This window comes from Pistacia vera, unplaced genomic scaffold, assembly GCF_008641045.1.
Source record: "Pistacia vera cultivar Batoury unplaced genomic scaffold, PisVer_v2 Contig572, whole genome shotgun sequence".
Taxonomy (NCBI): domain Eukaryota; kingdom Viridiplantae; phylum Streptophyta; class Magnoliopsida; order Sapindales; family Anacardiaceae; genus Pistacia; species Pistacia vera.
In genome coordinates this window covers 127,517-152,386 of record NW_022196415.1, presented here as the reverse complement: position 1 = coordinate 152,386, position 24,870 = coordinate 127,517, and the positions used below count along the sequence as shown (strand labels likewise).

The 24,870-nt window shown below is 37.1% G+C and overlaps 2 protein-coding genes across 3 annotated transcripts; both read left to right on the top strand.

Moving 5' to 3' along the window:
• Nucleotides 1–3,681: 3,681 nt before the first annotated feature.
• On the top strand, nucleotides 3,682–6,605 carry LOC116109137 (ribulose bisphosphate carboxylase/oxygenase activase, chloroplastic). Of its 2 annotated transcripts, none has more exons than XM_031395364.1 (7): nucleotides 3,682–3,841; nucleotides 4,532–4,848; nucleotides 4,946–5,051; nucleotides 5,147–5,232; nucleotides 5,356–5,828; nucleotides 5,908–6,189; nucleotides 6,329–6,605. In XM_031395364.1, the coding sequence occupies exons 1-7, from the start codon at nucleotides 3,797–3,799 to the stop codon at nucleotides 6,442–6,444; spliced, it is 1,425 nt and encodes a 474-aa protein (XP_031251224.1). In that variant the 5' UTR covers nucleotides 3,682–3,796; the 3' UTR covers nucleotides 6,445–6,605. The 2 variants fall into 2 exon arrangements, with proteins under 2 accessions (XP_031251224.1, XP_031251225.1); XM_031395365.1 differs by having other exon boundaries at nucleotides 5,908–6,225.
• A 15,494-nt stretch (nucleotides 6,606–22,099) lies between these two features.
• Nucleotides 22,100–24,451, top strand: LOC116109113 (L-type lectin-domain containing receptor kinase S.4). The gene has a single exon (XM_031395349.1). It carries the CDS (start codon nucleotides 22,204–22,206, stop codon nucleotides 24,292–24,294), a length of 2,091 nt encoding a protein of 696 aa, XP_031251209.1. The 5' UTR covers nucleotides 22,100–22,203; the 3' UTR covers nucleotides 24,295–24,451.
• The last annotated feature ends 419 nt before the right edge of the window (nucleotides 24,452–24,870 follow it).

The window sequence follows — 24,870 nt, the reverse complement described above, 5'->3', positions numbered from 1 at the left end:
ATTCTAGAGCTCAGAGATTGGACACACAAATGCATGAGTCATGACGGCTATTTGTCTTTGTCTGTGGTAAATTCCCTGGAATTACGCAATTTTTAATCCTACATTAGCTTAGTTCAGTTAATAATTCTCCATTATTTAACATATTTTATCACTTAATCAGGTTGTGCTGTTTCCCACTTTACAATGAGTGGGTGATAAAAAGAGTTGAAACAGAAGGAATTCGTCCAATTCCCTGGAAATCAAAGGCCAAAACACAAACAAACTCGCATCAGGTAAACATCATACACAGTAATTAAACATGTTCTAGTTTAGCTTATCCATACTTGTGCTTCATGGCTCTAGAAGTAAAGTGGGAATTGGCAAACGAGACAGAGGCAGACAAAAATGCTATTACATTGACATGGAATTGAATTTGACACCACCAAAACATTTCCACTTTGTGTCTTTTCAAAACTACTGTGTAAACTTTTGTTTTCTTGGGAATGAAACTAAGGGCTGCAGAAGGAAAGCGTGATGGCATGGTGGAGAGTTACTTTTCGGCTTTCGAGATTAACGATGAAAGTGTCTTTCTTTATCATGCTTCAATTATACATCATTTTTTTTTTTCTTTTTTTCTAATCTGTAAATGCTAGGCTTGATTGCTAGTTTTTTCCTTGGAGTTCACATTCACCTCCTGTTAAACTTAAAGCCTTGCTTTCAACAGAAACCATTCTATGGCTTATAGGTTTTAACTATTGTAGTTTCTTCTTTCTTTCTGTTCTTTTCTTCTTTTGCAAATTTGAGCTGTCATCAACTCCATTCCTTTCAACTTGGGTATCAAATTTGATCATTTGTAGTTTGATTTTTAGGGTAAGATTCGGACTTCTCCAAGGTTCTGTTTCTCTATATTTTCACTAAACCAATGATTATGAGTTTACAGATTAGTGTAATGGTTAATGTTAGAACAAGGACAACAAATAATCAGCTAAAACAATGATATTTTAGAACTCGAGTAAATGTGTAATCGTTAAATTAATACGGTTCAAAGATGCAAGTAAACCCACTCCTTGGTATGGGTTAATTTTGAGTTCATTAAACTGTATTCTTTTCGGTTTCGCACAGTATAGTTTAAGGATAAAGATAGTTAAATTTCGTTTTGTATATAGTGTTGTCTAATACCACCTATTAAAGAGCTAATAGTAATATTCTAAAATAGAGTTAATGACTTTTTCTCACCCAAATAATGGTTTAATGACTCTTTCCTACATACAGACTTTTAAAGTATAATTTTACTACCAAAATTTATATTCCGACGACGAACAGAGAGCAAACTCAGTTCAGACTATTGGGGTTTTTAAAGAAGGAAGGCCGATGAGTCTTTTGGTAATGGAATATTGGATTTTGGTGGTTGGGATCGATCAGAATTTGACTTGGGAGGGGTGGCTGTGCAAACCCTGATCACTCAATTGTCAGTGATTGGTGAGGTCGGCGGGAGTAGGGTTTGAGGGGTTTTGGTGAGTGGTGATCGGAGAAGAGAATGGTGGTAATGTGGGGTAGCAACGATATCGAAATCGGAAACAGAATAAAAATTTAAATAGTAAAATGATATTTTAAAAGTCTATGGGTGAGAAAGTGCAGTTAAACATTATTTGGGTAGGAAAGTCTTTACTCTTCTAAGATACGATGACGGTATTAGAATTTGTGGAAATGAGAAATATCATAAATATGTTATCTAATATGTGATGTTTAAGAACCAAGATTCCAGGTTTCTTAAGATGGATGAGATGGGATTCAAAGCTTTATGCCAGAAATGACAGTATTTCAAAGGTATAATGGAAAAAGGTAATTCGGTTAAAGAACATTGAAGTAGTTAAAACTTAAAACAGTTCAGCGGACTATTTGAAATAGGGAAAAGTTAAAAGAGTAATGCTACAGGCACAGATAGTAGTGTACTAAATTTGTGTATCGAATGATATAATAAAATCCTGACCGTTGATTAATATTAAGTTAAAATTAATCAACGGTCAGGATTTTACCATGTTATTCGGTACACTACTGTCAGTGGCTGTATTATTTTCCAAAGTCAAAAGGAAGAAGGGGAAAAAAAAAAAAAAGTAATAAAGAGAATTTCGAAAATTTAATGTTTGGTAAATTATTTGAAAAAGGATATTCTGAAAAACTATTTTAAGTTGAGTTGAATTGGATTAAATCGAATAAGATAAGATTCTAAGAATGTATTTTGTATAATATCTGAAAATTATATCAGAATTAGATAAAATGCTAAAAGGTTGTTTGATACATTTTTAAAAAATATTTAGATTAATTTTTAACCCCATACATTTGTTAATTTAACTAAACACCCTCCATAATAAAAGTTTAAAAATTAATAAAAACACCCCAGCCACTCAAGCCACTACCGGTCGCTAGTCACCATCGCTGGACAATAGCCGATAGTCTCTAGAAAGACGCAAAACTGACTGGATCTGGCCAGTCGTGCATTTATTTGGCAAGATCCACGAAAACAGCCATATGTACGATATAATCTGGCCGTCGTTAATGACCAAAATCTAGTCTTTGTCAATAGCTAGATCTCTGGCTGTAGATCTAGTCGTTTCTAACCCATGGATCTGGCCGAAAATGGTCAGATTGGTGGAAGACCAACTAGATCCGATCGATTGTGCATCGTTCTAGCATTGACGATCGACAGTGGCTGGCGGCTAGCGGTGGTGGTCTTAGGTGGATTAATTTTCAGATTGGGAGGAGTGAAAGATGATTTGTTTTTAGTTGAATAAAGTTGGAAAAATGTTTTGAGTTAAATAGAATAGGATAATAGAAAACAAATCCCCCCTCTTTTCATTTTCAATATAAAAAATTTTATTTGATTCAAATTAATTTTTAGAATAATGATTCTAATAAATAAACAAACACATATTCTGTTTTTTAATCAAAATAAAATAGAGAAAAAATGATCCAAAGAGTGAAAGAAACAGGGGCTGAATAATCACGTTGTCCTCTAATTGAAGCACATAGTGATGACTGATGAACGAATGGCTCTAACAAGAACCAGAAGGCAAATGTAGGCCTCGGCGAAAAGACTGCTTTGGGCCAGTTTTGGAACCATGATTTGGATTCCCACACAATAGAAGGCTTAGCATTATGAGTTTGAGGCTGGAATGACAGTAAGAGTATTCTCTTACAAATTTTGATTTTTATATTATTTTTAAGAAATTCAAAGATAATTCTTATTGGAAAACAAAAGTATTTACAGATGGTTGCTTTTGAATGAGACCAATAGAGAAAGAGAGAGAACCCCAAGTACATTTGGACAATACCTCACTGGCCTCTTATATTTCTCTCACAATACAAACAAAAAGATAAAGAAATTCAAATTATAAGAAATCAAGAACAGTTTAGCACCTCAAATGCAAAATTATCTTTTCCACTCGAAAAAATACAAAATACAGTGACAAACAGATATAGCCCATAATCAGTCTTTGCAAGCTTTGTGTGGTAACAGAATAACCTAAATTTAAGTGGCAAAGAATAACGAGGACCCAACAGGAGCTGAGGACTAAGAGGGTAAAGCAACCTACCATTCGCCACGTGTCAACCATGCAATCTTGATTGTGTGGACGCTAAGAACTCGATAACCAATCATCCAGATTGATGAATTTTGGAACACCCATACAAACCCACTATAAGTTTTCACTCCACGCTTCATTTTTCTGATCTCCTCAACGAACCACTCCACTTTGCTTTGCGTTGCATTCAGCTGCAACTCCCTACCTCTCTCTCTCTCAGTCTCTCAAATATCCTCATGGCTGCTGCTGTCTCCACTGTTGGTGCAGTCAACAGAGCACCGGTACACTATTTTATCCATTCCTTCTTTATTGGACATGCAAACATACTCATATTTATCTAAGAGTATTTGAAATTTTGCAACTATATTCATAATTCACTTATACTTGTTTTTTCTTAGAGCTCTTTTAGGTTTATGGTGTCTTTTGATTATTATGTGTTGTCACTTGATAGTTTTAACAGTCTCTCTGCGATGTTTAAGTTGCTTTTTCGAGACTGATTTTATGCTTTTATATTCTTGTTTTGCTTTTATATATATTTATTCATGCTGATATATGCTTTTACTTTGTATTACTATACTTACGTAAGTATGCACGTACAGTACACATATATTTGCTACATCTTGCATATCTATCCGTATGCGTGGTGGTGAATCTGGTGATCATAAGAAATTCGATGTCCAATTTGGTGCTGATAAATTTTTGGGAGTTTGATCCCATGGTTTTGTTTGAATTTTAATTTAAATTAAAGAGGTTATTGAATAGTTTTAAGCTGTGATGCTTTTATGTACGTGACAAAAAGTACTAGTAATGTTCATGTATAAGCATGCAAAGTTTTTAATCTCAGAAGTAGCTAAATTTGATTGTATGTATCAGTAAAAAGTTTTTGTTTGATGATGATCGGTGATCGTGTTCATTAAATAGTTAATATTTTGAGGATTTTGGGGGTGACAGAGTGGTAATTTTTGTTGCAGTTGAGCTTGAATGGGTCTGGTGCTGGATCCTCAGCTCCAAGCTCTGCTTTCTTGGGCACCAGCTTGAAGAAAGGGAGTTCAAGATTCACAAACTCCAAGGTTCCTTCTGGGAGCTTCAAGATTAACGCTGAATATGATGAGAAGAAGCAGACTGAAAAGGACAAATGGAAGGGCCTTGCCTATGACGACTCTGATGACCAACAAGACATCACCAGAGGAAAGGGTATGGTTGATTCTCTCTTCCAAGCCCCCATGGGTACCGGAACTCACTACGCCGTCATGAGTTCTTATGACTACATTAGCCACGGTCTTCGCCAGTCAGTATCATATCTTCAATATTATTGCTTATGATTTTAGTTTAATTGCCAAGAAACTGGCTGATTTATACTGATTTGTTACTTGATGATGCCTTAGATACAACTTCGACAACAACATGGATGGTTTCTACATTGCCCCTGCTTTCATGGACAAGCTTCTTGTTCACATCTCTAAGAACTTCATGAGCCTGCCTAACATTAAGGTATGTAATCATATCTGCTTAAACAATTTCTTTTCGCGAGTTATTGTTGAACTACAACAGAACTAATTAAACAATTTTCAATTTCTTCTTTACAGGTTCCTCTCATCTTGGGTATTTGGGGAGGAAAAGGTCAAGGAAAATCATTCCAATGTGAGCTTGTGTTCGCCAAGATGGGCATTAAGTGAGTAAAAATGACATTTTTTAGTTAATTGAGCAACACAATGTTAGATTCAAATGGTTATATGTGTTTGATACTTTTAAAAAAAAAAAAATGTTTTATATAATATTGGTGATGAAATTTCAGCCCCATCATGATGAGTGCTGGAGAATTGGAAAGTGGAAACGCGGGAGAACCCGCTAAGCTCATCAGGCAAAGGTACCGTGAGGCAGCTGATATAATCAAGAAGGGAAAAATGTGCGCCCTCTTCATCAACGATCTTGATGCCGGAGCTGGTCGTCTTGGTGGAACAACCCAATACACAGTCAACAACCAAATGGTTAATGCCACTCTCATGAACATTGCTGATAACCCAACAAGCGTCCAGCTCCCTGGTATGTACAACAAGGAGGAAAACCCCCGTGTCCCCATCATCGTCACCGGTAACGATTTCTCCACATTGTATGCTCCCCTCATCCGTGACGGTCGTATGGAGAAATTCTACTGGGCACCCACCAGGGAAGACCGTATTGGTGTCTGCAAGGGTATCTTCAGGACTGACAATGTTGCTGAAGATGACCTTGTCAAGCTTGTTGACTCCTTCCCCGGACAATCCATTGGTAATTTATCTACTTTCCTATGTTAAAACTACAATTTTTTTTCCGAGAAAACTTATGACAATTACCTGTACTTGTGCAGATTTCTTCGGTGCCCTGAGGGCCAGAGTTTACGACGATGAAGTGAGAAACTGGATTTCCGGAGTTGGTGTTGAGGGCATTGGGAAGAAGCTTGTGAACTCAAAGGACGGACCACCAACATTTGACCAGCCAAAGATGACCATTGAGAAGCTCATGGAGTATGGAAACATGCTTGTCCAAGAGCAAGAGAATGTGAAGAGAGTCCAATTGGCTGACAAGTATTTGAGCGAGGCTGCTCTTGGTGAAGCCAATGATGATGCTATCAAGAGTGGCTCTTTCTATGGTTAGCTCCCATCCTAGCTAGAGGCATTGATGGGAGGTTTGCATTTATAAAAAATTTCTTACAAACTTGATCGAAACTCAGTAGATTAAAATGAATCTAAGAGTAGAAATTAACTGTTATTTGTTATTGAATTGTGCAGGCCAAGCAGCCCAGCAAATGAGTATTCCAGTTCCTGAAGGATGTACTGATCCAAATGCAGGCAACTTTGATCCAACTGCAAGAAGTGATGATGGAAGTTGCCTTTATCAATTCTAGGCCTTTTTCTAGGGATTGTGGCGGAAGGAGAAGCGCTTATTAAGAATTGTGAGATATTGAATAATTACTGTTTTGTTTCCTTTTTTTCCTTTTAGTTGATTGGGAACCTCTAGTTTTGTGTTGTAATTACATTATATTCAATCTTGAAAAGTGCTTTCTTCTTACCATCAACATTAACTTGTGTACTTTCCCTTTTAATTTTGATTTTTCTTGTTGATCAATAGTTAAGTTGACAGAGCACTACTGGGCTTGGTTGGATTGGATCTCTTTGCTTTTAAACTAAACAAAATGATTTCATTAGTCCCACTTCAATATATATTTTTTTTTTTTTTGGTTATTTACAACATTTAACCTTAAATATAGATAAAAAAAGATTATAAAATGTGGGATTATGTACCTCCAATTTTCTCTAAACGCCCTATTTTAATAAGACAAAAATTATATCAATGAAGAAGAAGTGAATTTTTTTTAGGCACAAAATGTTATGTAAAAATTCTGGAAACTAATGCAAACTGATAAAATTTGAGATGGGCTTGACTCCTCAGCCAATAAGGTCTTATTGAATGCGAAGATTACCCCTTCTTATAAACCAGTAGGCTTAAGCGTGCCTAGTTGGTTTGGGACTCCAACACTCCCTCTCACGGTCAAGCTCATATGTTGGGTCATGCCTGTTATTGGAGGTAGTTGTTGGCTCTAACTCTTTACCCGCTGGTCAAGCACTCAACTCAACTGAACTTGGGCTCTGACATCATGATAGAATTTAAGGTGAGTTTGACTCCTTACCAAATAGAATTTGAAGTGAGCTTGACTCCTCACCCCCTCTTATAAATCAGTAGGCTTGAGCGTGCCTAGTCGGTATGAGACTCCAACACAAACATCATATCTAAATCCATCTTCGTACGTAACCGCCTCTACCCAACTCCATCTCCTCCTCTGCCATCTCATCTTTGTTTTTAGTACCACCCCTAGTTCGACAACGCCACCTCATCTTCCTTTTATCTCTTCCTATGCATTAGGTCATCCTTGTATTAGATAGGTCTAGTCCATTTGGGTTTTGTTAGATGTTTGGTTTAATTGGAGCAAACGACATGTTCCTATTAGGAAACGATCCATATACACAGCGGAAAACAAAAATAATAATACAAGGATCGTTCCCATAGAGCCAAGATCAAGGTATAATTTTACAGTTTATATCAAAGTAGAAATCTATAGAAAAAATTAATCAAGAGTTTAGAAATCATACGCACGTTTAGAGGCTCCTCCAATTTTTCCTCTGAACGTGTTTTGCTGCCAACCCAAGTGTAGGGTCGAACCGACATAGTCCACACAAAGACAATCGCAAGGAACTAAGGAGAGATTTGCTAGATCCTCCTTAACCTTAAGAATCAAGAAGAAATAAAGAGAAATTGATTTTAAGCAAAAACCAAGTCTGGCGTGGGAGAGAGGAAAGGGGGTTGTGTGTGTTTTCTTTTTCAATCAAACTGAATGAATGAAAAACCTCTCCAATTTTAATTAACACTTTTCTTATATAGTGTTATTTAATTGCCCTATTCCCATACGGAATACGTTTGGGCTCCAACCCAAACACCCCATGTTTCCAAACACTCCCAATTAGATATTTATTTTAATTCATCATTATCTTCAATTAAAATCAATTATAAATATTTAATATATATATTAACATTTAACAATAATGATAATTTATTTAAATATATGCGAACACATATTTAAACGTAATTTCACTTATTTAATTTTACTAACAAATTAAATAAAAGGCTACGTCCTCAGCAAATTTAATTGCACTGTGAAATTACCAAAATACCTTTTCGCCTAAAAAGACGAAAACACTTCTTTCTTCCTGAGTCTTAAATTATCTTCTATGTGTGTAACCCATAGGCTCATCATCATACTGGTAGTGTATAGTATCGCGATTAACACCAATTAATTGTCTCACTAATACACGGACCAAGATTGGCCCCTAGCAAGGCATCATGGTCACCTGATAGATTCAGATTCAGCAAAGTAGCTACCTGTCAACGATATGGTTACCATATAATTCGATTCTTTCATCATACGTTATCTCGATAAGACGAAGGCATAGAAATAGTGTCAACCTTTGGTTACTCTCGACATTATGTATTCAGTTTTTGGACCAATGACCTGTATGATAATCCGGATAGAGCAACAACTCAATCCCACTGTGGCCACAGTTTTAGTGTTATTATCATATACTGAATTGCGCCGTGAGATAACTTCTCCTGTACCCGGGAGTGATGAATCCTTTGTCTATCCACCATAGTCTTGATACACTCCTTGATGCAGCCAATCACCACCGTATTGACAGCTCTGAATAAAACTACGTTAGGCTAGTGTCAAACTACACCAATCAGTGTACAAGGCGCTCTGGTGATCTCAAGTCTAAGAATCACATGCACCACCATTCGTTAGAGAATTTGTTCCATAGACACTAGGGTTACCATCCATATGAAATCCTCTGGTGGGTTTGTCCAGTGAACTTGTTGCGGTGTATTCGCCTACAGCAAGCACCCATGTGTTGCACCAGATTATCACCAAACAACCTTGACAAACGAGATCAGTCACTGCCTTTCGACAGAGTTGTTCAACACTATGATAGCCTTATCGTATCATCTGTGCTCTTACTTCCGAATAATACTGGGGCTACAGACGTTTCTAGAATGGCCACCATGTGCTCATAGGGTTCTCACTATGAAGATTTGAAACACTTGATACCCTCATCACAGTTCTATCATTCTAAGGACATATATCAATACATATTGCAATAATAATGATTTACGTAATATAAAATAAAATGCCTTTTTATTATTTATTAATGAACATTATTACAAAGAGTCAATTCTATAATAATTGATTGGCTCTAGGGCATCTACTCTAACAATCTTCCACTTGCACTATAGCCAATCATTCATATATTTAATACCAAAAGATCTCAAGTGCCTTTCATGCTTCTGTTGCGACAAAGGCTTTGTCAGTGGATCTGCGAGATTGTTGTCAGTATGCACTTTACTAATCTGCACGTCTTTCATCTCAACTATCTCTCTGATGAGATGGAATCGTCTGAGTATGTGTCTGGACTTCTGATGAGACCATGGTTCCCTAGCTTGAGCAATTGCTCCATTGTTGTCACAATAGATATCTATAGGATCAACAATCGTGGGAACCACACCAAGTTCAGTAATGAATTTCTTAATCCAGACTACCTCTTTGGCCGCATCTGACAATGCAATATACTCAACCTCCATTGTAGAGTTCGTTACAGTGCTTTGCTTGGAGCTCTTCCAGCTCACTACACCGCCATTGAGACAAAATATAAACCTTAATTGCGATCGATAATCATTTTTGTCCGTTTGGAAACCAGCATCACTGTATCCTCTTACAATGAGCTCATCTTCCCCTCCATAAACCAAGAACATATCCTTAGTCCTCTTCAAGTACTTAAAGATATTCTTGACAGCCATCCAATGACGCTCACCTGGATCCGATTGATATCTACTACAAGTACTCAAAGCACATGAGACATCAATCCGAGTACATAACATGGCATACATGATTGATCCAATTGCTGATGCATATGAAATCCTCCTCATCCTATCTCTCTCATCTTGTGTTCTAAGACACAATTCCGTAGAGAGCTAAACACCATGTGACATCGGAAGAAATCCCTTCTTGGATTCTTCCATACTGAATCTTTTTAGTACTTTGTCAGTATATGCACTCTGACTTGGGTCAAGCAACCTACGCAATCTATCACGATAGATCTTTATACCAAGGATGTAGGCTGCTTCCTCTAAGTCCTTCATGGAGAAGCACTTGGATAACCAAGTCTTTATCGATTGAAAGTTCGGTATATCATTCCCGATCAGAAGTATGTCATCGACATACAATGCTAGGAATACTACTGCGCTCCCACTCACTTTCTTGAAAACACATGGCTCATCTTCGTTCTTGATAAAATCGAATTCTTTTACGGCTTCATCAAAATGAATGTTCCAGCTCCTTGAAGCTTGCTTGAGTCCATAAATGGATCTCTACAACTTGCATACCTTATTAGCTTGACTATCAAGAACGAAACCATCAGGTTGTGTCATATACACATCCTCCTCAAGGTTTCCATTCAGGAAAGCAATTTTGACATCCATTTGCCAAATCTCATAGTCATGATATGCAGCAATCGCAAGCATAATCCAGATGGATTTAATCATGGTAATTTTTGAAAATGTTTTTTTTTTGTCAATGCCATGAATTTGTTTGAAACCTTTGGCAACCAGTCGTGCTTTATAAGTATGCACCTTGCCATCCATGTCAGTCTTCTTCTTGAAGACTCATTTATACCCTATGGGTTTTACCCCTTCGGGTAGTTCCACCAGAGACCATACTTAATTGGTTATGTTACATGGAGTCCATCTCAGATTTCATGGCTTCAAGCCATTTAACAGAATCTGGATCCGATATAGCATCTTTGTAGGTTTTGGGTTCATCGTCTTGGTAGACTAGTACGTCACCATGTTGAGTCACGAGATAACCATATCTCTCGAGCTGATGGGGTACTCTCCTAGATCTACATAACTCCTGTGTTACCTGAGGTGGTTCACTTTGATCCACAAGTTGTGGAGTAACCTCCTCATGATGTTCAACCACTTCCTGTGGCACATCATCTCATCCTTTGTCTAGTATATCTTGTGGTTCTAGAACTTCATCGAGTTCTACTTTTCTCCCACTAGTACTTCCTAGAAAATATTCATTTTCTAGGAAGACACCAGATCGAGCAACAAAAATTTTGCGCTCTTCTGGGTGGTAGAAATAGTATCCTTTAGTCTCCTTTGGATACTCCATAAATATACATTTAAAAGATTTTGGGCCCAGCTTGTTAGAAGTCAATTTCTTAATATAAGCTTCGCAACCCCAAATCCTTAGATAAGACAAGTTAGGCTTTTGCCTACTCCATAGTTCATATGAAGTCTTATCTACAAACTTTGATGGCACACGATTCAAAACGTGAGTCGCAGTCTCTAGGGCATAACCCCAGAACGATGCAGGTAAATCACTAAAACTCATCATGGACCTAACCATGTCAAGTAAGGTTCTGTTCCTCCTTTCAGACTCTCCATTGTGTTGGGGTGTATAAGGAGGGGTGAGTTGTGATACTATCCCACATTCCTTCAGGTACTCTAAAAACCCTAAGCTTAAGTATTCACCTCCTTGATCCGACCGAATAGCTTTAATACTTTTGCCCAACATATTCTGTACTTCATTCCTTGAATTTATTAAAGGCTTTAGATTTATGTTTCATGAGGTAGACATAACCATATCTATTGAAATCATCAGTAAATATGATGAAGTATGAATATTCACCTCTGGCTTCAACTGTTAGTGGACCATATACATCACTATGAATAATGCCTAACAGCTCAGTAGCCCTTTCACCTTGTCCTGTGAAAGGAGACTTGGTCATCTTGCCTAACAAGCAAGACTCGCATACCTCAAATGACTCAAAGTCAAAGGGGTCCAAAACTCCATCCCTTTGAAGTTTTGTATTGTGGGTCTTATTAATATGACACAATCTATAGTGCCAAAGATATGCCTGGTTTTGATCGCTATGTTTAGTTTTCTTGGTTTCAATATTGAGAATATCTTTATTGTTTAAATCAAGAACATATAATCCATTATATAACCTTGTAATTCCAAATAGAATACCATTCAAACTAAAGGACAACAATCCATTAGATATCTCAAAATGATACCCTATATTATCCAAAGCGGATACTGAAATAATATTTCTAGAAATAGAAGGTACGTGATAATAGTTATGTAGTTCCAAATAACAAGCCCGTAGGCAAAGATAAAAAGTAAGTCCCTACAGCCAATGCAGCCACGTGTGCTCCATTTCCAACTCGTAGGTCCACCTCTCCCTTCGTGAGCACTCTACTCTGCCTTAGTTCCTACACACCGGTACAAATGTGAATACCACATCCTATGTTAATAACCCAAGATGTTGAGGGAGAAAAATTAATCTCAATCATAAAAATACCTGAAGTCGTAGCATCTGACTTCTTTTTGCTTGTGAGGAAAGCCTTGCAGTGTTTCCTCCAGTGGTCAGGCTTGCCGCAAAAGAAACAGACTACCTTGCCTTTCCCTATGCCACTCTCAAGACCAAGAGCAACTCGTCTTTTGGGTTTGGGTTTGGGTTTGGGTTTGGCCTTAGCCTTACCCTTGCCGTTACCCTTTGTTTTACTGGCAGCAACCAGTAAAACAGGCTTAGACTTTTTCAAGTCCTGCTCTACAGTCCTCAGCATGTTCAAAAGTTCTGATATGGTTTTCTCCATCGTGTTCATATTGAAATTCATTATGAACGGAGCATAAGAGTCAGGCAAGGATTGCAAAATTAAATCCATTTGTAATTCTGCATCCAAGCCATATCCCAAAGTCTCAAGCCTCTCTATGTGCTCGATCATCTTGAGCACATGAGGACCAACTTGGGCTCCCTCAGTCAGACGACTCCCAGACAGTGTTTTCGACACCTTGTACCTCTCATGTCGAGCATTTGTTTCGAAAAGCTCCTTGAGGTGTAGAATAATGGAAGAAGCATCCATATTCTCATGCTGCTTTTGCAGCATAGGTGTCATCGATGCTAACATCAAGCATTGAACGCTATCAGCATCATCAAGGAACTTTTGATAAGTATCCTTAACTTCCTGAGTGGCATCAGGATCAGGCTCAGCCATGTATGGCTTTTCAAGGATATACAATTTCTTTTCTGACTTGAGTATAATCCGAAGATTACGATACCAGTCTGAGAAATTGGATCCATCCAACCTGTTTTCTTTCTCGATTATCGGTCGCAGGTTCATAATGCTCATTTTGGTGAATCTACAATTGCAGAAAAGATAAAGTTATTATAAAGTTCATTATTGTTTAATATGGTCTTTTATTAAACGATGCTCCCACTATTTTACTCAAGCCAATAGCCCTCACTATTAACTCGGGAAAGCCCGTTGACTTTCCTAGTGGACCGAGATCCCATCCTGCCCATTTCAAACCTTCGCTTTGGCGAACAAGCCAAAATGAGTTGATTAGGTAGGCCAACAAACTCAATCCACACCAGTTGATAGCTCCCACTATCAACCTCAAATGTGAGAAAGCCAACAAGCCAATCACACAATCCAATGGACAGTACATGCCATCGTCCTCAAGTGTGATTCTCAGTATCAGTAGAGTGGACACTACATGTCACCACGTACACACAATATGTGTACTGCTCTACTATGCCTATGACGCGTGTTTATCAACCTTCGCTTTGGCGAACAAGCAAAACCGTCATTTTAAGTCGACCCATCACCATTAAGGAAAACTCCAATGCATTTTAACCTCCCACTGGTAGAAGTGTACCCTTCGCTTTGGCGAACAAGGTTTCGACGAACAGTGGTTTGATTAAAACCATGGTGATGGAAGGCTTTCGTGACTTAATATACTTTAATTGAGGGTTTTGTTATTTAATGTCTCACCAAATTATTATCTTTGTTAGAATGACATTGTTTGGCATGTTATCAAACATTCAACCTTAGCATGCATTCTAAACAAAATTAAACGTGCCGGTACATGGCCCAACTAAAACCGATTTCCTCGAGCCTAGAGGAATCGGTGGGTCACCTAGGGGTCCTGTAATAAAAATCTTGAGTCTTCAAGTATGGTTGCCTCGTCCTTTGCTCCGACTTCAAGTACATTACAAAAAATATCTTTCTAAATTTACAATAAATAATTATACAAATTCTTTACATCAATAAATTTAGAAACCTCGATTTACATTCGAGGGGAATTAGATGAGAAGAGAATATACATCGAGAAGAGGAGAAAGGCAGGACACGCAGGCCCTATTTAATAAAATACAACCATACATACCCAAAAATAATTAAAACATTCACCCTTAGGTCTAAGGCTCATGTACCGGGCACCATGCAATATACAAACAAGTACAAAGCATACATTTCAAAAACAATCAATTTCTGAAATTTGTGGGTTAATTACAATTTACCCCCTGATAATTTGCAGATTTACAGTTTGGTCCAAAAGTTTTGAAACTTTGCATTTTACCCCCTGCACACTTGGAAGTGCGCTCGCTGCAGCGATGAGTTAGATCGCCGCGGCGTGCATTGGTTTTGGTACAGCGCACGTCCGAAGGACGATCGCCGCGGCGATGGGTTATATCGCCGCGGCGAGCGCTGTTTTCATACAGCGCTCGTCCAAAGGACGATCGCCGCGGCGATGAGTTATATCGCCGCGGCGACAACGATCGCTGCGGCGATGGATTATATCGCCGCGGCGAGCGTACACAGATCTGTAGCTCCGGATCTGTTCATACAGCAACCAAAAACACTCTAACCGGATTTTGCAATCAATCAAACACATTGATCTCAACAAAAATCCATCATGCATTAAACCAAACCAGCAGATCATCAACAAATTAAATTAATCGATTAATCAGTTTCTTAAAAACATATTTCAAGACAGATTTACACAGATTCAATATGGCAACATATTATCATCAAATACATGTTATCAACCATACACATAAAAATTGTAAAATTCAGTACCCTAGGCTCTGATACCACTGTTAGTAAACGGTCCCGTATACGCAGCGGAAACAAAAAAATAATATAACGGGATCGTTTACATGAGCCAAGATCAAGGGTATGATTTTACAATTTATATTAAATAAAATCTGCATAAATATTCAACATGAGTTAAGAGAAACAAACGCACGTTGAAGGCTCCTCCAAATTTGTCGACGAACGTTTTGCTACCGATCCAAGTGTAGGATCGAACCTGCGTAGTCCACACGAAGACAATCTTAAAAGAACCAAAGAGGGATTTGCTAGATCCTCTTTGGCTTCAAGATTAAGAAGAAGACAAAATCAATTGAATTGATTTTAGGCAATGGTGTTACTGCCGTGGGAGAGGCAAAAATTGGCTGCTGTGTGTTTTTGGTTTTCAAAAGAAAAAAAACCCTTAATAAAAATCACACACACTTTTCCTTTTATATTTAAAAACAATTTGCCCTAATCCCATACGGAATAGGCTTGGGCTCCAACCCAAACGCCCCATGTTGCCAAACACTCCCAATTTGATTTATTTTATTTTCCATCATTATCTCAATTAAAATCAATTAATATATATTTAAATATATATTAACATTTAACAATAATGATAATATATTTAAATATGTGCGAACACACATTTAAACGTAATTTCACTTATTTAATTTTTCTAACAAATTAAATAAAGGCTACGACCTCAGCAAATTTAATTGCACTGTGAAATTACCAAAATACCCTTTCGCCTTAAAAGACGAAAACGCCCTTCTTTCTTCTTGGATCTTAAATTGTCTTCTATGTGTGTGACCCATAGGCTCCTCATCATATCGGCAGTGTATAGTATCGCGATTAACACCAATTAATCGTCTCACTAATACACAGACCAAGATTGGCCCCTAGCAAGGCATCATGGCCACCCGATAGATTCGGATTCAGCAAAGTAGCTACCTGTCAACGATATGGTTACCGTACAATTCGATCCTTTCATCATACGTTATCTCGACGAGACGAAGGCATAGAAATAGTGTCAACCTTTGGTTACTCTCGATATTATGTATTTAGTTTCTGGACCAATGACCTATATTATAATCCGAATAGAGCAACAACTCAATCCCACTGTAGCCACAGTTTTAATGTCATTGCCATATACTGAATTGCGTCGTGAGATAACTTCTCCCGTACCCGAGAGTGATGAATCCTCTGTCTATCCACCATAGTCTTGATACACTCCTTGATGCAGCCAATCACCACCGTATTGACAGCTCTAAATAGAACTTCGTTAGGCTAGTGTCAAACTGCACCAATCAGTGCAAAGGCGCTCCAGTGATCTCAAATCTAAGGATCACATGCACCACTATTCGTTAGAGGATTTGTTCCATAGACACTGGGGTTACCATCCATATGGAATCCTCTGGTAGGTTTGTCCAGTGAACTTACTGCGGTGTATTCGCCTACAGCAAGCACCTATGTGTTGCACCAGGTTGTCACCAAACAACCTTGACAAGTGAGATCAGTCACTACCTTTCGACAAGGTCGTTCAACGCTATGATAGTCTTACCGTATTATTTGTGCCCTTACTTCAGAATAATACTGAGGCTACAGACATTTCTAGAATGGCCACTATATGTGCTCATAGAGTTCTCACTATCAAGATTTGAAACACTTGATACCCTCATCACGGTTCTACCATTCTAAGGACATATATCAATACATATTGAAATAATAATGATTTACGCAATATAAAATAAAATGCCTTTTTATTATTGATTAATGAACATTATTACAAAGAGTCAATTCTATAATAATTGATTGGCTCTAGGGTATCTACTCTAACAGTTCCCACCCAAGGTTTAGCGAAATGGCAAGTTCTAAACCCTTGGTTTCGTAAATTCTAGATTCTCACTCTTAAATTAATACCATTAGCGATTTTTAGGTCCTGACACAAATGCAAATGATGTTATTACCATACTACTCTTGACAAATAAATTAATAAATTATTTTTTTAACCCTCAAATTAGTATAATTAGAAAAATAACCATCTTCTTCAACCTTCACATCATCCCCATCTCCAGCCACTACCACTGCCACTACCACTACCACTACCACCATCGCCTAGCCATTATAATCGCCCAGCCACTGTTGCCACCGCCACCCAGCTACTATCACCACACTTAGGCTTTTTGTCGAATAGGTGGAGGGCCAACTTCACAACCAGTGATTTTCAACGTCGGAAATAATTCATAAACCTAGAAAAACAAAACAAATCACTTCGGAAACAATGCCAACCAACCTCCAAAGCACAATCTCCTTTCAATTCCTTAGAAACAACTTGAACCCAATCAAACCCAAAAATACAGCAAAATCATGAACCCTAAGGAGAGAGGAATTCGAGAACATGAGCAATAATGATGGCACTGTTGGGGTTTTTGGAGGTGGGAGGCCGATGAGTTGAATGGTGGTCGCAAGAGGGATTTTCGATGTCCTAATCGACCGAAAAAAGGTGAAAATCACTTAAAACAAACTGTGTACGGTGATCGGCGAAATGAGGGGTGGGAGAGGTTGTCACCCCAAGTCGATCGAAATCCAACAAAGAATAGTCTCGCGACGCGATTGCTATGGCTGGCGAACGACATGTGCAATGATAGGGAAAAGGGTGTGGTTTTGACCATTACATTAAATAATTTTTTGTTAATTTAATAGTGGAAATCTAGAATTTATAAAACCAGGTGGAAACTTGCTATTTCGCTAAACCTTGGGTGGGAACATGTCGTTTACTAAATTGGTTTCTATTAAATTGTATGGGGGGGAGAAAACCAAACCTTGTATCAAGGCAAAACATTAGGGATAAAGTAAAGCAAAACATTCTTAATTGACAAAGGGAGTGATAAAAAAGTGAAGTGAGAAGCACTTGGTAATACTATATTTCTCATCCAATGTGATAACTTTCTGTGAGAATTGAAGTCTTTGTTGACTTATTGTAGATACAACTTTCCCTAATCAATTTTGTAATTACATTCATATTGAAAACCAACCCCAACGTAAGGAAGAAGAGAATTAAGTATCAACATCCACTCACTTCAATGAATTATAATGCCGCACTTAGATAACTGCCTCAACCTTCTTAAAGTTATTACTCTAAACAATTGGTGAAAATTCACCTTCCAACCACTATTGGGTGGCCTTGTGGTCAGTTAAGATTCTTGGATGTATTACTCAAGAGGTCTTGAGTTTGATCCATCTAAGTTGTTAATAGGAGTAGCCACTGAAAGAATTTATCCGGCTATCAATTTCAGGACCCCAAAGGATAAGTTGAGGTACGCAAGCTGGCTCGAACACTCAGTCACCAAAAAAAAAAAAAAAAAAATTCAACCTTTCAATATATTTATTCCAATAGACAATAAATACTGTTTCACTCAAAAGATAAAGACCATGCCACTTTGAAAAATAAAATAAAATAATTTCAATTTACGAACAAGACTAAGTCATATTCCCACTCAAGTCCAGCATGGAACTCAAAGAAACGGGATTCGTGAAGTCATATTTCTGTCATTCTTTATATTTCCAAATTTGACTTCATTTCTATTTGTTTTGAATCCCTACGATTTGTCTTTGATCATATCTCTTCATGAAACTTGTCTGGCTGTGAAGATAAGAATATATAACCTGGATTAACTAGTTCTTGCTTGGGATAATGAGGGCGCAATAATTTTCTCCATTAATTATGCCCCAATTTCCCAAATCTAATTTAATTCAATAAATATGTTTTATTATGACTAATGAAAGAAGTAAATATATATTATGATATCGTTAACCACTATAATTAAACTGATTCTAAGTTAATTAGCTGGTTTTTGTTTTTCTTTATTAAATTTAAATGCAAAAACTTTTTTTTTTTTTTTGGTATCTGAGTTACTCAAACCCACATTGGAGCATGTTTAATCCTTAGGGCCATAAAACACCCTACAAGTCTATTTGATCAAGGTAATTGCACAAATACTAGGGGTGTTCAAAAGAACCGATTAGAACAGAAACCGGCGAATACCCGAGGTTTGGTTCTGGTTCCTACCTGGAATCGGCCGTCAACGGGTAGGTTCCGGTTCCAAATTTTTGGAACCGGAACTAGGAACTGAGACTAATATAAAATAAAATTAAGGAGTAGGGGGGTTAATAAAAACTTTTGTAGAAAAAGTAACGTGAATACATTTATATTTATATTTCATAACATTTAAAGTAAGTTGGTTTGACTTTTGAGAATCTATCTTTACAAGGTAATGGAGTTTTTAATTTTGAATTTATAATTTGTAATTTTATTTTTGTTAACAAGTTCCAGGTGGAGGGTTATTTGTAAGTTTTTAAGTGTTTTTTTGCCATTTTAAAAACTTTTGGGGGGTCATGAATTTTACAGGGTAATCCAAAACTGAAATCGGAACCATTGTTACAGGTTCTAGTTCTGGGTAACTAGGAACCGAAACCATTATTTCTGGTTCCAAATTTCAAGGAACCGTCGGTTTCGGTTCCTTTAAAAAATGCAGGATACCACGAATCGAACACCGCTAACAAATACAGTAAATATCTTTCTTGCGACTCGAACACATACTCCTCAAATATAACTAACCTTAATGACTAAAAGGTTTACCATCCGATCACAAGGGGAGAGGTATGCAAAAGCATTCTGAGTGCAAGAGAACAAATAAGGATAATTCCATCCCATGTTTTTATTCTGTCAGCCGCCAAACTAACAGGTTTCAATACATAAATACATAGAAAACAAGTTCATAATAACTTAAAATATCGAATTAAGTTATGGTTTAAACATAATTATATATTAACGTATAAAGAATCTGGTCTATTAAATAAATAATAGTTATGGTAAAAAAAAACCAAGTGATAGGTGACCAAACACCACTGCCATCGAAGTGTAAGACTTAAATTTTTAACATATTTCATTTTCTTCGAAGTTTGACAATTGACACCGCTGCGCTGACCCAGAAAATGTTGGCAAATGTCAAAAATGAGATAGCAATTTCCAACGTCGATAAGACAACACAAAAGAAAAATCATTTTTCAACGTTGTTATTACTTCGATAATCACATGTTAATTAATTTCCCAAGATAATAGGAACACACGCTTTGCTACTGCTGCAGGACGGCGGGAGGCAGCCACATGCAGTACTAAAACTTTCTGAAAATTTTATTTTGTTTGAATGTTTGACACATTGATGATGATGACTGGTGCAAAAACTAGCGCTGTACTAGTTTAAAGATAAGAGCAAAATGAGGGCGTCGCCGTCTTCCATTTCCAATCGGAGGAAAAAAAAACAAATGGAGTTGCAGAAGCAGAAAAATGTGGAACTGGTTTTCCATTGGTGGACTTTCTAAGTCGGGTCAGCTGTAAGCATCGTCAATGGCAAACGTTTTATGTTTTTAGCGTTTATCTTGTGGTCTAATGGACCACGATGCACCTACCCATTTTCTTCACCGACGTGATGTTTATTCAAAAATTCTTCCTTAACATTATTCTAGAAAAGGGAAACAAAAAAGCCTTATTTCAATAAACCCCATACATATAATGAAATTATGTTGAGTGCTTGCAAGTATTGAAAATAGAAGTCTAACCCCTATTTCGTTAAAAAAAATTTTGAGTTGAGAAATGACATTTTTACCACTAAAACCTGAACCTTTGCCCTTTCCCTACGTAGCTACCGCTTGACTTGCAACTAATGGTGATTGGCGATATCATTGAATGTCATGGAAATCTTACGATGTCACTAGATACCATGACACAGTATAATAACGAGAGTATCACTAAAGACCAAATTTGGCTTCAAGGGCATCATTTTAACCTCACAATTACAACAAAGGCTAGATCTGGCCTTGACAAACTACCAAAGGCTAGTTCTAACCTCGTTGGTGCTCTTAGCGACTGGATCTAGACTGTAACGCTTCTAGAGGCCAAATACAACTTAAAGACAATGCCAAATGCTATTACGCTATATTCAAAAGCAATCCGATTTGGCGGGCAAAAGGTGGAGAAAGAAGAAAAGAAAAATGGGGGGAAAACGGAAGGGTCATCAATGAACTTTAACAACAAAATTGGGGGGTGGAGACTTGTTTTTAATACTTATGTGTTATGGGTGTACTCAACCAAGGCCAAACTAGAAATTGATAAATTTCCAATCTTTAAAATAGAAATAAAAAAAAGAGATGGCATTTCTGATAATAAAAACAAAAGTAAAGGAAAAGGCCGGAGAAGACGTGTAATAAACTAATAATGATCCCTTCCCCACAAACAAAAGACTGAGACAGCAAAGACTTTAATCTGTTAAACTCTTATCTCCCAATTCAATCTTTAAACGTGTCGTTGTGTTTTTGACTGGACGGTGTCGTTTGTTGTACTGCTTTCCCACACAGGATCAAAAAAAAAAAAAAAAAAAAAAAAAAAAAAAAAAAAAAATCCTTAATAAATACAAAATTGTTAAAGGAATATCAATTGTTTTCCTACTTATCCAAAATTTAATTGTTACAAAGAATATAATATATTAGTAGGTAATTCACTTATTTTATTAGCTTAAAGGATAAACTAATTTTATTAGTCTCTAAATCATGTTTAAATCGAAAACACTTTAACGAATATAAAAAATTTATCAAATATTTTCGTCGGTAGAACATCATACAGGGTATTTTGGTAATTTATAATTTCGTGTTTAACTTCCCTTAAAGACTTTAACAATAGAAAATATTTAATAGTTTCGGATAATCGTAGTCTTTGACGTTTTCTCATTTAAGTATTGTAGGTGATATAATTAAAAAAAAAAATTAACGTTGTTTAAACTCACCTTAACGTTAAGAAGTAAGAGGTTAAAGTGTCAAAGTCCCAACACTCTCACTTGTTTTTGTCTCCAAAACAAAATTCTCATTTGAATTCTTCAATAAATAAAAATACTTTAATTCAACAGCCGCAACAAACTTTTATAAAGTTTGAAAAAAATAAATTATTTTATTTTATTTTTACACCTTCCTTCCCTGGATTCAAACTGGCGGATATGCTCCACTATCAAATTCCAGAAAATCCTTCATCAGTACACCATTTTCACAACACAGCATCAAACAAAGCTCAAATCTTTTCCCTTCCATGGCAGAAAAATTCAGACTTTTTTTGGGCTTCTTTCTTTTTCTTTCAACCCCAGTTTTTTCTCAAGTGAATGAGTTTTTTTTCAGTGGATTCCGTGGTGATTCCAATGATATGAATATGAGCTTAAATGGTGCTGCGGAGATTGAAGACAATGGCTTACTTAAGTTAACGAACACCACTTCTCGAGTTCTTGGGCATGCTTTTTACTCATCTCCTATCAAGTTCAAGAACTCAACTGACAGCAAGTCTCTATCTTTCTCTACTTGTTTTGCTTTTGCTATAATTAATGAATATCCAGAGCTTGGCGGCCATGGTTTTGCTTTTACAATCTCTCCTACAAAAGAGCTTGTCGGTGCTCTTCCCAGTCAATATCTTGGCCTCCTCAATGCAAGTGATAACGGGAATTTAACCAACCAGATATTTGCAGTTGAATTTGATACAGTTCAAGATTTTGAGTTTGGTGATATCAATGGTAATCATGTTGGTATTGATATTGATAGCATGACATCAAATGCATCGGCCACAGCTGCTTATTTTCTTGAAAATTCAACAAAACAAGTGCTGAATCTCAAGAGTGGTAAGGTTATACAAGCCTGGATTGATTATGACTCGGAAACGAATCGATTAGATGTGAAGCTTTCACCTTTCTCTGCGAAACCAACATCTTCAATTTTGTCATTTGTTGTGGATCTATCATCAATTATTCGAGACACTATGTATGTTGGTTTCTCTGCATCAACAGGTATGCTTTCAAGCTCACATTATATACTGGGTTGGAGTTTTAACATGAGTGGAGAAGCTGAATCTTTGACTTTGTCTTCTCTTCCTTCACTTCCTGGGCCTAAAAAGAGTCATACAGCATTAATTGTTGGGGTTTCTGTCTCTGCTTTTTTATTCACGGCTTTTGTTGTTGGAATAGCCTTTTATCTTGTCTGGAAAATTAAGAATGCTGATGTTATTGAAGATTGGGAGCTTGATGTTGGTCCTCATAGATTCTCTTATCAGGAATTAAAGAAAGCAACAAGAGGTTTTAGAGACAAAGAGCTACTTGGGTTTGGTGGATTTGGTAGAGTCTACAAAGGAACTCTACCAAATTCTAATATCCAAGTTGCTGTTAAGAGAATTTCTCGTGAATCTAAACAAGGTTTGAGAGAATTTATATCTGAGATTGCTAGTATTGGCCGTCTTAGGCATAGAAATCTTGTTCAATTACTAGGATGGTGTCGCCGCAGAGGTGATTTGCTACTCGTTTATGATTATATGCCAAATGGTAGCTTAGATAAGTATCTTTTTGATGAACCAAAAGCAATTCTCACTTGGGAACAGAGGTTTAGGATTATCAAAGGTGTAGCTTCAGGCCTTTTGTATTTGCATGAAGAGTGGGAACAAACTGTTATTCATAGAGACATTAAGGCAGGAAATGTCTTGTTAGATTCTGAATTAAATGGAAGACTAGGTGATTTTGGTCTAGCTAAGCTGTATGAGCATGGATCAAATCCGAGCACCACTAGGGTGGTGGGCACATTGGGATACTTGGCACCTGAGCTCACACGCATCGGCAAGCCCACAACAAGCTCAGACGTATATGCATTTGGTGCACTTATGCTTGAAGTGGTGTGTGGGAGAAAGCCTATTGAACCAAAGGCATTGCCTGAAGAGCTCGTATTGGTTGACTGGGTTTGGGATAGATGGAAAGGTGGTGCAATTCTTGAGGTAGTGGATTCAAGATTGAATGGCGAGTTTGATGAGATTGAAGCTATTATTGTTGTGAAATTGGGGCTAATGTGTTCAAACAATTCGCCCTTCGCGCGACCTACAATGAGGCAAGTGGTGAGGTACTTGGAGGGAGAGGTTGCATTGCCTGAAGTGGTTGAAGCACTTGATGAATTTGCTGGTATCAGTGTTAATACTACTACTAGTGGTGGTGGTGGTCAAAGTCTTGAGTTTGAGGATTTTGTTCATTCATACCCTAATTCTTCATATTATGAGAAAGTGAGTAATTGGTCATCACCCCTCAACGATGCAGATGTTGATCTTGAAGTAGGCTTATCTTCGCCAGTCTCACTTACAGTAAGAGATGATGCTAGATAGTTATGGTAGGGAAATGGGTTTTCCAATTTTTTTCTCTTTTTTCCCTTGGTGGGTTTTTTTTTTTTTTTTTTTTTTTTAACAATATGGTTTTTATTATACCATCATACTTCTGTCTGATGTCCATAAATCAAATTGCTTCTCAATGAAAGAATCTGCCTTGATTTGTAGTCCGTAATCTTAATAGCTGGAGTCTATAGAAGTTGCTTCTTTGCTTGTTTTTCCCTTTCTCTGTTAATTTTGTTTTCTAGAAATTTAAATTATGAACCCTTCAAAATTTAGCCAAGAGGTAGGTGATACCCAGGAAGACGTGGCTGAAGCAGACTTGTTTTGGCTCCCAATATTCAAAGATCAAGTGGACTTAAAATAAACTTTAATCAATGAACAGAGGATAAAAGATAACCTGCCAACTAATAGAGTAGGTAATTTTTAATGTTTCAATCTCATTCTGACAATCCAGGAAACTCAAAATTAAAGAGGGTAGTGTAGTTATCTTGTTATTATGCTTCAATCTCCACTGCAAAACCATTTGCTCTATAAAACAAGGAACTGAGTTTGGCCTCGTTTTCAGTACTTTCT